Raw genomic sequence first — 14,188 nt, forward strand, 5'->3', positions numbered from 1 at the left:
GATGATTTTCGTGCAGAATTTTGGAAAGGACGTCAGCAGCCAGCAGTTGCCTGGTAGAGACTATATTTACTGCATTTATACTGGATTTCCCAGGTCCCAATCCCTGGATTACGCGTGACTTCTTAAGTCTGATTACAGGGAGGGTTTGATATAAAGAGAGGTATTGTGATAATCCGCAATGGACATGATGGTTGACCATCCCTTTAACAGGTGTCTTCCACCCACAAGCTTGTTCACAAACTGACTAATTAAGTTGGATACTGGCAGATGTCACTAAATTACCAGGTTACACTGGAAAAATCTTGGTCGGTTGTTCTACCTAAAAGAGTCACGGTCCAAATTAAGGTGATCCGGTTGTGAACATGTCTTATGGTGACAGCTCGGGTTTTACCTACTTCGGCGCTAAGAGGGATCGCCGATTGCTATGCCACGTAGTGGTGAGATTGCAAACTAAGTCCGGTAATTAGAAGGTTGCGGACATGCGTGTCAATTATAATATTGGTCCAAGTAATAAATGAAGTCAACCAGATGTACTTTTTACAGTATGAATAAAGTAACGACCTTTAAGAGATCCAACCATTTCCAAAAACTTCAAGCTAGCTTACTGGAGATATATATTTATCAAGTGCAAACTCATTTAGCCAGTTTCCACAACTGACCTGTTGGCTATTTTCCGACAATTCACCCGTAGTTATCTGTCGAGAAATATATTTCATTTTATTGCAAAATGTCCAAATGAACTTGCAAATGTTTTTAAAAATAAAGCACACTTCGATTAGAAAAAAATTAAAGGCCTTACACAAATACTATAAACCACGACACTTTTTGTATAAATAAAAGTTTATTAAAATGTAAACAATATAATCTAAAGTTTTCATATAGAATCTACCCGTAAAATTGCAAAATCAACAAAAAGCTCAACACATTGTTTAACAGATGTCGATGTTGCCGAGACTGGTGGCACCGGAGTGGCACTGGTTCTCCAGAGACTTGAGGGCGTTGGCGACGAAAGACTGGTCCAACAACACACCGCAGGCCAACTTGGCTGGGGTAGAGAACCAACCGCCGATGAAAGAGACCACCTTGTCGCAAAGGAAGTCCTTGCTGAGACCTGTGCTGCAGCCGGCGTTCAAGATGTCGGCACCGTAGTTGGAGAGAACACTTTCCAGAGCGTTGCACACGGTGTCGGTGATGCCTCTCTTGAATTCCTCATCCTCCATCAGGGTGCGGACTGAAATAAGTTAAATGATAAAACGATGAATAAATGTCCAATGCACATATTATCAACTTGAAATTCTTTTATAGATTTCCATGTTGTTATCTTAAGGGTGAAATGTCTTTGGCAGAAGTTTGGCTTAAATTCAATACGACACACCGGTCATACTCCATTTTAAAGAGCGGTGTTTACCTACAAAGTAATGGAATCTTAATTTCCATTTTGATAGGTTATATCAAGATTTGTCGTATACCTTACGAAAACGAATTCAATATTCCATTTTACGTTTAGTCAGTACAAGAAATGAAAATAATTAATATGGACAACTTACTCATTCTCTCGCGAGCGTCCAGAGCTTTGGCGTTGGCCATAGACATGACCACGCAGACAACAGCGGCAGCGATCAAGAATTTCATGATGAACTGGAACCAAATATAAACATTTCAGATACTGCAACGCTCTTTCTTGTCGAAATTTATTACCAAATTTAAAGAAGAAAAAGAGAAAAACATGCCACTCGGTCAAGTACGTAGAACAATAGAAAAGTTGCCAGTTGATAATAAATATATTGACAAATATTAAAGTGCATTGCGGCGAGACCGAGCTGAATAGCTTGCTATTTTATGATAAAGGTCCAATCTTTCACAGCCATGTAGGCCTACTACTATATATCGACAGCTAAAGCAACATATCTAAAAACGGAGCCTTTGACTGCAAGCACAGCGCGTTTCACAATTATCAGAGAATATCTTAAGCTTAAAACTGCCCCTCTTTGAGTAAATGAACACCCTTACCTTGCGTTGGGACTCGATGCCAGATCAAGGTGATGATGAAGGCAATCTCGTGTCTGCTTTTATACAGGAACTGTTTCGTAGCCTCGTGTCAAACAATCACTCCTGAACACGCCGAGTTACGGCACATAAACCACCCTGGGTCCAGGATAAATGAATTTTACATAATAATGCGAAATGGCTCTACTAAGTTCAATAACAGGATCAATCCAGTTTGCTGTAAGTCGATAAGTATAGAATATGAATCAAACCAAAATTCTTCTTGGCAAATTTTTTTTTCAAAAGAAGATGAACGTTGTGACTGCTTAGCTATCGTAACATACCGGTACGCTGTGTAGAGTAATGGTTAAAATGCTAGCGCTGCTAAAAAGGGAACACAGAAACATGTTCTCTGAATATTCTTTTTTAAAAAACGTAACAAAATGCTACTGTATTCCAACAAACTCTCTCAAAACGGGGAGCGAAGTGTTTCTGATACGTCTTCACTTCTACCAATATATTTGTCATCCTATGTATATTTATAAATGGATAAAATAGCAGATTGCCCACAGAATTTATTAAATTGTCATATATTTAAAGATAATTCTGTTTAAGCTACTCAAAATAATACACCATAATTATAATATTATAATATATAATATATATGATAATAATAAGGGAATACACTAAACAACACACGGAATGTACTCACAAGGAGATAATTAAATGTAGGTAACCTTGCGTGGTCTTTCACAGCGCTTTATTAACTACCCCCCTGACATCAATTAATATTAGCATATGCACCATTTACTTTGTTCGCCTTTACTAGGTATGTCTTTACTTTTTCTAAGAAAAAGGTCCCCGTGTCATTTTCAGTGCTATTACGTAAAATAATTGGGTCAACACGAGGTACTGTTTAGGGTACGAGGACACCTGGTCAGCGGGAAATAAACCGCTTACTGACCAAGGTCAAAGGTGTTACTGTGCCTGTCACATGTGTTCTATCACAGCTGTCTTGCGTTTCAGTTGCTATTTTATTTACTAACATGCAAAACAACTATATAATATGTTGGCATCACGAAGGCCAACAAACAGGGAAGTTGTCAAATTAACAATCGTCGGCATAAAAAAAAACAAACAGCAATTAGAAACATGTAAAGGTGCACATGTATACTGTGGAAGAATTAGATTAGATCCAAGATGCAGGTTCATAAACAGTACAGTATTGGAGCACAATGCTTAATGTTACAGGAATGAGTGAAACTGAGAATTTAAATAGTAGCTCATTTTATTATTAGTATTTATTTTCCACGTTATTCAGCAGTAGCGAGATTATAATTTAAGCAGTTTACACTAGCAAATGTTTTAACACTTTGATCCCGAGAGAATACCAAGCCATAGGGCACGATTATTACACGCTATTACTTAATTCTACCGTCTCTGAATAAGTCAAAATTATTATGTAAAATCCATTTATCCTGGGCCCAAAGTGGGTTTATGTGTCGTAACTCAACGTGTTCGGGAGTGATTGTTTGACACGATGCTCTGGTCAGGTCTGGTATAAAAGCAGCCAAGAGGCTGATTTAGGCATCACCTTGATCTTACATCGAGTCCCAACTCAAGGTAAGTGTGTCCATTCACTCAAAGAGTTTAAAAGTTTAAAGGTTTAAGGTTAAGGTATTCTCTAGTAATTGTGAACGCGCAGTGCTCGCAGCCAAAGGCCCTGTTTCTAGATATCTGCTTTAGCTGTCTTTTATTAGTACGTGGCTTTGAAAGATTGCATCTTTATCATAAAAAAGCAAGCTATTCAGCTAGGTCTCGCCTCAGCTCACTTGAATATGTATCAATATATTTATTATCAACTGGCAATTTCTCTATTTTTTTAAGTGCTCGAACGAATGGCATTTTTTCTTTTTTTTCTTCTTCTTCTTCTTCTTTAAATATGGTAATAATCCTAAATCCATTTGACAAGAAAGAGTGTTGCGATATCTAAAATGTTTATCTTTGGTTCCAGTTCATCATGAAATTCTTGATCGTTGCCGCCGTTGTCTGCGTGGTCATGTCCATGGCCAACGCCAAAGCTCTGGACGCTCGCGAGAGAATGAGTAAGTCGTCCAAATAAGGATAGATATTTCTATCTATTGAACGGATTAATCGTACAATGAAATATTGAATTCCTTTCCGTAAGGTTTACGACAAATCGTGATATAACCTATCAAAAATAAAAGTTAAGATACAATTACTTTGAAGGTGGACACCTCAATTTAAAATGGCGCGTGATAGGTGTGTGATATTTAATAAAGCCAAACTTCTGCCAAAGACATGTAACCCCAAAATTGAAATATGTTAAAAAAAATGAAGTTGTAATATGTGCACGAACACTTATTTATCGTTTTATCATTTAACTTGTTTTAGTCCGCACCCTGATGGAGGATGAGGAATTCAAGAGAGGCATCACCGATACCGTGTGCAACGCTCTGGAAAGTGTTCTCTCCAACTACGGTGCCGACATCTTGAACGCCGGCTGCAGCACGGGTCTCAGCAAGGACTTCCTTTGCGACAAGGTGGTCTCTTTCATCGGTGGTTGGTTCTCTACCCCAGCCAAGTTGGCCTGCGGTGTGTTGTTGGACCAGTCTTTCGTCGCCAACGCCCTCAAGTCTCTGGAGAACCAGTGCCACTCCGGTGCCACCAGTCTCGGCAACATCAACATCTGTTAAACAACGTGTTGCGCATTTTGTTGACTTACGGGTAGATTCCCTGTGAATCATTTTGTTGAGATTGCAGTGTTCACAAAATATATTATAAATATGTTATATAATATTTGTTCTGTTTTGCTGCTTATACTTTGTCGCCTGTTTATTTAACAAAATAATAATACAGCTCTTACTGCTATGCGCTACTGAACACTAAACCTTTGCAAAAGTTGTTTTAGCTAGCTTGAATACGTTTTCTATATAATTATCTATCGATATTTTGCGCAAATTAGTTTCACTTATTTCATTTTATTTTATTATCGGTAAAATATAACAGTTCCAGTCCCCCTTGCCGAGAATCTTTAATTATCCACTGGAATTGCTTAAAACCCTTTACGTTGACAATTTGAGATGGCGTCCATTTCAACCAAACTAAATCCACTTAAATAAACACTCTGAATACCTCTAAATGACATAACCACCTACCACGCGTACTGCTTTCTTCACAATCCCTTGATTTTCATTTGACGATTTGACGAGATAAACTCTAAAGACACGCAGTCCGAAATTCAAAAAGAATTGATCACGAAAAAATCCGTTTATTCGCGGTGAAAATGTAAATCTGGCCAGAGCTATTTTAACTTTTAAAACGTAACTTTCACAAAACGCCGTTCACCAATTTTTGTCCACCGTTCTTACCCGTTATCAAACTCCAACACAAACGGACCATATTAATAAAACAATTATATAAATAATTAACGTCAGAGACGAAACTCTTTGTTCATAATTGTTTCATTAATCAATCTAAATAAGCTTATTAACTTATTAGCTTTTTAAGTTAACTAAGTTTCTAATCTTTAGACCACGAATGGATACTACAAAAACGATTGTATCTGGAATATAAGCAGGCCTTTTCTTCCCAAAATAGATATTTCTTCGTTTTTAATAAGTAATCTTCGCATATGGGTTAAAGCTTTACACAAACTTGATAGAATATATGTATAATTGACATTTTTGGTACCTTAATGGTCATTTAGCATAATTTGGTGACTTAATTACATGTAAGTTCACTATATGACCCTATAATACGAACGCGTGGCATAATATCAATACTGTCGATTTGCTATCATTCCATGCCCATATCACACCCATTTTGTTCCCAATATCTGATAAAGCGTAGATAACAAATTCGCTAATTGCGCTATCTGGACAATGCATCAGGCCATGGTACACTTACATAGTATAGCAGTGTTCCAACGATCTGCTGTGAGTGCCGCGACAGAACGAAATCTCTCACTTCCTGTTCCATAAATGTCATTGTTACATAAGGTAAGTTTTAGTAATTTTTGGCAATGTAGCCGCTTATTCTCTTCTTGTCCAAACTGTCAATGTTGTCATTTGTGTCACCCATTACTTGTCCGAATTAACCTTCATTTTTTAACTCAGATCATATCAGTGGCCTGAAAAATATCTTCTCTGGATGGCACGTTTCAAACTTGGCGTGATGGTCAGTTGTAAACCACATGGTAAACCCAGCCACCTTTTATAGGCAGTGGGACATCAGTAAAAACATTAATAATATAAATAAATATGTAAGGTGTATTTTAGATATTAACTCTATACTTCTTCCTAGCAGGCGTATTTACCGTATGCCTCAACTGCAATCTGAATCCAACCGTACTGTAGCCAAGATGACTACCCAGCCCAGAGTTTATACCAGCACTGATGTTACCGTTATAGGGCTGATTGCAGGAATGACCGGCCTGATCTTTGTCGTTGTCATGACAGTGTCTTTGTGTTACAGTAAGAATTCTCAACGGTGAGCGCTATTTAATTAGAGAGTAGAGAGTAGATGTTGTTTATATATATTTTAATCACTTATTTATTTATTTATTTATTTATTTATTTATTGTGATAATTATCTTCTTATAAATCTAAACTTGCATTAGAACCAAAGGGGTAAGGCAGAGGAGTTTCGGTCTCCTAGATATTTTTACCCTTTTTCTTTTTCAGAAGAGGCATGGTAAGAACAAACCGTAGGATAAAGCACGAAACAGAGGGCATCTACACGTATGACAATGGTGTGCCCCAAATGGCGGAGACAAGTTTCATCGAAGTCAACGATAAAGTGGTATCACGGTTCTCTGCGGGAAGTTTTGACTGCTCTAGCATAGTATGGCTTTATATTTCACTTATTTATTTATTTATTTATTTATTTATTTATTTATTATTACAACACGAATTATTATAGACGGAGAAGTTATTATCTTTATGCATAGCTATCCTGTAATGTGATTAATAAAACTTACAGAATAATCCAAGAGGTCGAGGGCAATCTTTCAAGGCCCAAAGTTGATAAATTGTTTAACCAATCTCTTTTTGTCTTCAGTCTTCCGCGTCTGGAGAATATGCTGACCCCAATTGTCCCGGGAGTTGGATGTCACCTTCACATTTGAATCCCTCCCCGAGCAATATCGCGTTAAACTATGCAATGAACGTCGAGCAATTAAGGCCATCACCGTCGGCGCCACAAACGGAAGATGACGTCGCCTCGAAGAGGAACACCGTGGAGCTCGCCCTCGACCAGATCGAGGCTGACCTTCAACGTGACCTCCACGACCTTGATTATGCAATATATAAACCAGAGAGACTGAAACAGAGACTTGTGGAACGGGAAGAGCAGAATCGCCAGCACGCCGCGGCCAATAACCCAACGCTTTTCTGAGATAATGAGGAACAAATGCTGGCCAAATGAAAAAATGTAATACCCTGTGAGTGTCCGTTTGGAATGTTTATACATTACATACGCTCATGTTAAAACAGAATTGCATTTGCAATCATGGTGAATAACATGCTTTGTGTTATATTGTAATGCAGTTTGCTTTTGTAATTACCATAGCTGTGTGTAGCTTGTTTGCTTTAATGTATCTGTGGATCCACAAAACAAGAAAGTAAAGTATAAACTGTACTTAACTTGATTTGAAAGCTAGTACACAATGATACACAGAACGTACATATGAAGTTGGTGCATCATACTTAAGATCGCACATGTACTGTGTATACATGCATGCTGAATTCATATAACGACAATGTTACAAGCTAATTTTAACAATAAAACAGGGACGAATGATATTAATAACAACCAAGTATTCGAATCGTTCTTCTCGGGAAAAAAAGATGCAATTTAGAACACTCGTCCAGTATGCACAGTCGTTAATTAGATGTGAGAAATAATAAAAAACTTCAAAGTCTGCTTTATGGATCAGTTGCCACATTGAATCAATTATCTGCATCTTATTTAACTATACTGTATATATTTTACATTTGCGAATGCCACGATGTACATGTCTTACTGCAAGCAGCATAGTGTCGTTATTTTAAAGGCACTGGTTGTACATGCAGGCATAAGGATGAATGAATATTTAGAATTTCTGGGAGAAATTTCTGTGGGAAGGCCCTCTCGTGTTGTTGAAGAAAGATGATTATTCACATATGCTATACAGTCGAATTCCGTCTATTTCATAGGTTTAACAACACCAGTTGAATGCAAGCACTATGATAATAATCTTGAATAACAGAACAGCCCTCATCAGTTAAAACCTAAATAGCGTGAGTGATAAAATAATTTATGAAAATATGTCTGCACAGTTTCAAATTATCTAATATCATCTTAACTCCAGTCAATAACACCTAGACCCCACACAATTTCCTATTTATGTATTTCCATGATTTTTCGAGACCTTCGTTGCCCATCACTTGCTGAAGCTTTAACAATGGGAATATATGCCCGATACTTGATTGCTGAGTTCTCTTTTGCAATCCTTAAAATGCTCAAGCTTACATTTGCTGAGCACCGCGATTGCTCGACGGAAGAGCGACACCTCACGATCAAAGTCTGACCCTTGTAACAAAACAGTGTTTCGTAACTTGGTAAGGAAGTGGTTATATAACTGATAGTCAGCTTTGCTCCACATCCCATGTTTCTTCAATGTCATTTCATCGTTCACGTTTTTGTATTCATATTCCCGTTTATTTCTTACAGCATATAAGATGTCGTCCATGTCCCAGCATAGCAAACGGCGTAGTAACACCAAACTTTCATCAAACATTTCTAAGACGATTACAAAATCGAATTTCTGTTCCAAGAAACTGATGTACTCAGCAATAAATCTGTCGTTGTTCCTGAGATCAGTTCTATCATCTGGGAACCCGTACACATACATCATGCCGTTTCTCAAGAAGCCTATATGGTTTGTGACATAGTCGTCGGTCCAATACCTGTATGGATTTTCCATAAATTCCACGATAGGGTTCGTGAAGTTTTCCATATTGAATATCTCCGCAATACGAAAAAAATTGAAGGCGCTTTGAAACTGGGAAAATGGTTCGCGAACTATTCCGATATAAAACGTATCATTTGGCATCATGCTTTCTATTACTTTTGAGTCAAAAAACATATGTTTGAAAATGATATCATACGTTATATTTGGGTTATAGTTGGCGTCGCTTTCAGTTATTTTCCTCCGGATCATATCCTTTCTAGATGTCCATGGGTGAAAAAATTTGCCTTTAGGATGCAGAGGTCTTAATGTATATTTACGGGTAGCCTGTTGTAAAATCTTAGCCACGGTAGATGAACCGCATTTATGCACTTTTAGAAACATAATATGTCGGGTAGGCTGGCATTGTCCTTTTGGGAGGCATTTTATGGGAGATACGTTGTAGGCAGACTGCGACAGGGAATGCTGAATGTTCCTAATTCCACCTGCAAGCATTATTATTATTAATATTATTATTATTATTATTAGGAAAGGAAGAGCATCTTTAAAGAATCAGTGACGAATTGATACGTATTATTTTTTATCTTTCGGTGCATTAGACTGATGCTTGTTATTCATACACAAGGTGAAAAGTCGTCCTACCTTTAATATCACTTCGGTGTGGAGGTGGTGACAATGGGTCAGGAGTCAATATAGGACTTCTCATAAGACGTGAAAATAACAAGTAGATCGCAATGCACAGGAAACAAGGCACCAAAGCGACTAAATTTTTTCTTGTCGACATGGTCAAGATCAACTGACGTAGTACAAGTAAATTTAATCACATCATTAATAATCCCTCCGTTGCTGTCGGATTGTGCAAGCTACAACAATTACTCTAAACGAATGCTGTGTCGTCGTCTAAAGCGATGCATGCGTTTGTTCATATTCATATTTATACTGCATCCTGATGGAGTCTTTTTATTTTGTCAGTAAATGGTAATTATACTGCATTATTTATTTCTGTTTGCATTGACACCATTCATTTTATCTACTGAGAATAGCATTAGAAATCAAAGGTTCCAAAATTATTTACATGCTGTTTTGAGGTCTTTAGAAATTCATTATAGTTATCGTTACCCTTAATCACCATCCAAATATCGAATTTTTTTTTCCTGCATCTTATTTATCAATAATGCATCTACATTTGCGATGATTTAAAAAAAAATGAAAAAAAGCCCTCAAAAATGTAAAATATGAGCGTTTATATTTTTTTCGTTGCAATGTACAAGCATGTCGATTTTCTATCATTCCATGCCCATATCACACCCATTTTGCTCCCAATAACTGATAAGGCGTAGATAACAAATTCGCTAATTGTGCTGTCTGGACAATGCAGCAAGCCATGGTGCACTTACATAGTATAGCAGTGTTCCATCATACTTTAGATCGCACATGTACTGTATACCCATGCATGCTGAATTCATGTAACGACAGTGTTACAAGCTAACGTTAAAAATAAAACAGGGACGAATGATAATAACAACCACCTTGTATTCGAATCGCCTTTCTCGAAAAAACACATGCAATTTAGAACAGTGCACATCATGCATAGTTATCAATTGAATGTAAGAAATGATGTATAAAATCTTCAAAGTCTGCTGTATGGATCAGTTACCGCCTTGAATCAAATATCTTCATTTTATTTAAATATATATTTTTACTTTTGCGATCATACAGCCACAATGTCTCACAACGGGCAGCATACTGTCGTTATTCTTAAAGGTACTGGTTGTATATGCAGGCATAAGGATGAATGAATATTTAGAATTTCTGGGAGAGATTTCTGTGGGAAGGCCCTCTCGTGTTGTTGAAGAAAGATGATTATACACATTCATTGTAACCCCAGTCATTAACAACTAGACCGCCACACATTTTCATATACACTGTATGTATTTCCATGATTTTTTTAGACCTTCGTTGCCCATCACTTGCTTAAGCTTTAACAATGGGAATATATGCCCGATACTTTACTGCTGAGTTCTTTTTTGCAATCCTTAAAATGCTCAAGCTTACATTTGCTCAGTGCCGCGATTGCTTGACGGAAGAGCGACACCTCACGATAAAAGCCTGACCCTTGCAACAAAACAGTGTTCCGTAATTTGGCAAAGAAGTGGTTATATAACTGATAGTCAGCTTTGCTCCACATCCCATGTTTCTTCATAGTAATTTCATCGTTCACGTTTTTGTATTCATATTCCCGTTTGTTTCTTACAGCATATAAGATGTCGTCCATGTCCCAGCATAGCAAGCGGCGTAGTAACACCAAACTTTCATCAAACATTTCTAAGACGATTACAAAATCGAATTTCTGTTCCAAGAACCCGATGTATTCAGCAATAAATCTGTCGTTGTTCCTGAGATCAGTTCTATCATCTGGGAATCCGTACTCATACATCATGCCGTTTCTCAAGAACCCAACGTGACTTGTAACATAGTCGTCGGTCCAATACTTGTATGGATTTTCCATAAATTTCACGATAGGGTTCGTGAAGTTTTTCATATTGAATATCTCTGCAATGTGATAATAGCTAAAGGCGCTTTTAAACTGGGAAAATGGCTCCCGAACTATTCCGATATAAAACGTATCTTTTGGCATCATGGTTTCTATCACCTTTGAGTAAAAAAAATATGGTTAAAAATTATATCATACGTTATATTCGGGTTATAATTTGCGTCGTTCACAGTTATTTTCCTCCGGATCATATCCGTTCTAGATGTCCATGGGTAAAAAAATGAGTTGTGTTTAGGATGCAGAGGTCTTAATTTATATTTACGGGTAGCCTGTTGTAAAATCTTAGTCACCGTAGATGAACCGCATTTATGAACTTTTAGAAACATAATATGACGGGTGGGCTGGCATTGTCCTTTTGGGAGGCATTTTATAGGAGATAAGTTGTAGGCAGACTGCGACAGTGAATACAGAATGTCCCTACTTCCACCTGCAAGCATAATAATAATAATTATTATTATTATTATTATTATTATTATTATTTGGAAAAGAAGAGCCTCTTTAAAGAACCAGTGACGAATTGACACGTATAATCTAGTAACTTTCGGAGCTTTAGACTGATGCTTCTTAAAATCATTCATGCACTAGGTGAAAAGTCGTCCTACCTTCAAGATCACTTCGGTGTGGAGGTGGCGACAATGGGTCAGGAGTCAATACAGGACCTCTCATAAAACGTGGAAATAACAAGTAGACCGCAATGCACAGGAAACACGGCACCACAGCGACTAAAATTTTTCTCGTCGACATGGTCAAAATCAACTGACGTAGTACAACTAAATTTAATCACATCATTAACAATCCTTCTGTTGCTGTCGGATTCTGCAAGCTACAACAATTACTCTAAACGAATGCTGTGTCGTCGTCTAAAGCGATGCATGCTTTTGTTCACATTCATATTTATACTGCATCCTGATGGAGGCTTTTTATTTTGTCAGTAAATGGTAATTATACTGCATTATTCATTTCTGTCTGCATTGACACCGTTCATTTTATCTTCTAAGAATAGCATTAAAAACCAAAGGTTCAAAAATTATTAACATGTTGTTATGAGGTCTTTAGAAATCCATTATGGTTATTGTAACCCTTAATCACCATTGAAATACCGAAACTTTTTCCTGCATCTTATTATTCAATACTGCATCTACATTTGCGCTGATTTAAAAAAAAATGAAAAAAAGCCATCAAAAATGTAAAATATGAGAATTTATATTTTTTCGTTGCAATGTACAAGCATGTCGATTTCCTATCATTCCATGCCCATATTACACCCATTTTGTTTAGCAATATCTGATAACAAATTCGCTAATTGTGCTGTCTGGACAATGCAGCAAGCCATGGTGCACTTACATAGAATAGCAGTGTTCCATCATACTTTAGATCGCACATGTACTGTATACCCATGCATGCTGGATTCATGTAACGGCAATGTTACAAGCTAACGTTAACAATAAAACAGGGACGAATGATAATAACAACCACCATGTATTCGAATCGTCTCCCTAGAAAAAATAGATGCAATTTAGAACAGTGCACATTATGCATAGTTATCAATTGAATGTAAGAAATGATGTATAAAATCTTCAAATTTTTTTCTATGGGTCACTTGCCACATTGAATCAAATATCGGCATTTTATTTAACTGTATATTTTTACATTTGCGATCGTATAGCCACTTACTATAGGCAGCATACTGTCGTTATTTTTAAAGGCACTGGTTGTACATGCAGCCATAAATATGAATGAATATCTGGAAAATCTGAGAGAGATTTCTGTGGAAAGGCACTCTCGTGTTGTTGAAGAAAGATGATTACGCACAGGTGCTACATACAGTGCCATTCCATCTGTTTCATATTAACGACACCAGTTGATTACAAGCACTATAATAACAAGCTTTAAATAACAGAAATAAGGCAGCTTTCATCAATTCAAACCCAAATAGTGTGAGTACAATTCATGAAAATATATCTGCACACTTTAAAATTGTCCAATATTATACCAATTCCAATTCTCATCACTACAAGCCCACCTAGCGTGACTATAAAAAACAATCCATATCTGCTAAAGTTTAAAATTATACATTATTCAGTTCATTTCTGTATTAGCCACAGTCATTAACCACTACACCGCCACACAGACATTTTCATATATGTATTTCCATGATTTTTTGAGACCTTCGTTGCCCATCACTTGCTTTAACAATGGGAATATATGCCCGATACTTTATTGCTGAGTTCTTTTTTGCAATCCTTAAAATGCTCAAGCTTACATTTGCTGAGCACCGCGATTGCTTGACGGAAGAGCGACACCTCACGATAAAAGTCCGACCCTTGCAACAAAACAGTGTTCCGTAACTTGGTAAGGAAGTGGTTATATAACTGATAGTCAGCTTTGCTCCACATCCCATGTTTCTTCAAAGTCATTTCATCGTTCACGTTTTTGTATTGATATTCCCGTTTGTTTCTTACAGCATACAAGATGTCGTCCATGCCCCAGCATAGCAAGCGGCGTAGTAGCACCAAACTTTCATCCAACATTTCTAAGACGATTACAAAATCGAATTTCTGTTCCAAAAACCCGATGTATTCAGCAATAAATCTGTCGTTGTTCCTGAGATCAGTTCTATCATCTGGGAATCCGTACTCATACATCATGCCGTTTCTCAAGAAGCCCACGTGACT

General features: G+C 37.2%; 3 protein-coding genes across 3 annotated transcripts; 2 read left to right on the forward strand and 1 right to left on the reverse strand.

Annotated features, from left to right (window-relative positions):
* The first annotated feature begins 4,004 nt into the window (after positions 1-4,004).
* LOC147761144 (uncharacterized) lies at positions 4,005-4,774 on the forward strand. Its single transcript, XM_087014689.1, has 2 exons — positions 4,005-4,091; positions 4,402-4,774. Exons 1-2 carry the CDS (start codon positions 4,007-4,009, stop codon positions 4,701-4,703), a joined length of 387 nt encoding a protein of 128 aa, XP_086870815.1. The 5' UTR covers positions 4,005-4,006; the 3' UTR covers positions 4,704-4,774.
* A 1,120-nt stretch (positions 4,775-5,894) lies between these two features.
* Positions 5,895-7,821, forward strand: LOC106179505 (uncharacterized). Its single transcript, XM_013563164.2, has 4 exons — positions 5,895-6,008; positions 6,316-6,498; positions 6,693-6,852; positions 7,069-7,821. Exons 2-4 carry the CDS (start codon positions 6,329-6,331, stop codon positions 7,402-7,404), a joined length of 666 nt encoding a protein of 221 aa, XP_013418618.2. The 5' UTR covers positions 5,895-6,008; positions 6,316-6,328; the 3' UTR covers positions 7,405-7,821.
* A 116-nt stretch (positions 7,822-7,937) lies between these two features.
* On the reverse strand, positions 7,938-9,852 carry LOC106179506 (galactosylceramide sulfotransferase-like). The gene is made up of 2 exons (XM_087014505.1): positions 9,602-9,852; positions 7,938-9,444 (listed from the first exon to the last, which is right to left on the reverse strand). The coding sequence occupies exons 1-2, from the start codon at positions 9,741-9,743 to the stop codon at positions 8,447-8,449; spliced, it is 1,140 nt and encodes a 379-aa protein (XP_086870631.1). The 5' UTR covers positions 9,744-9,852; the 3' UTR covers positions 7,938-8,446.
* Between the last annotated feature and the right edge of the window lie 4,336 nt (positions 9,853-14,188).

This window comes from Lingula anatina, chromosome 6 (assembly GCF_051362555.1).
Source record: "Lingula anatina isolate TDL-2025a chromosome 6, LinAna3.0, whole genome shotgun sequence".
Taxonomy (NCBI): domain Eukaryota; kingdom Metazoa; phylum Brachiopoda; class Lingulata; order Lingulida; family Lingulidae; genus Lingula; species Lingula anatina.

Coding starts and splice junctions, on each gene's coding strand:
- LOC147761144 (XM_087014689.1), top strand. CDS start 4,007: ATGAAATTCTTGATCGTTGCCGCCGTTGTCTGCGTGGTCATGTCCATG. Junction 4,092..4,401: donor GGACGCTCGCGAGAGAATGA/GTAAGTCGTCCA, acceptor AACTTGTTTTAG/TCCGCACCCTGATGGAGGAT.
- LOC106179506 (XM_087014505.1), bottom strand. CDS start 9,743: ATGTCGACAAGAAAAAATTTAGTCGCTTTGGTGCCTTGTTTCCTGTGC. Junction 9,445..9,601: donor ACACCGAAGTGATATTAAAG/GTAGGACGACTT, acceptor TAATGCTTGCAG/GTGGAATTAGGAACATTCAG.
- LOC106179505 (XM_013563164.2), top strand. CDS start 6,329: ATGCCTCAACTGCAATCTGAATCCAACCGTACTGTAGCCAAGATGACT. Junction 6,499..6,692: donor TACAGTAAGAATTCTCAACG/GTGAGCGCTATT, acceptor TTTCTTTTTCAG/AAGAGGCATGGTAAGAACAA. Junction 6,853..7,068: donor GTTTTGACTGCTCTAGCATA/GTATGGCTTTAT, acceptor TTTTGTCTTCAG/TCTTCCGCGTCTGGAGAATA.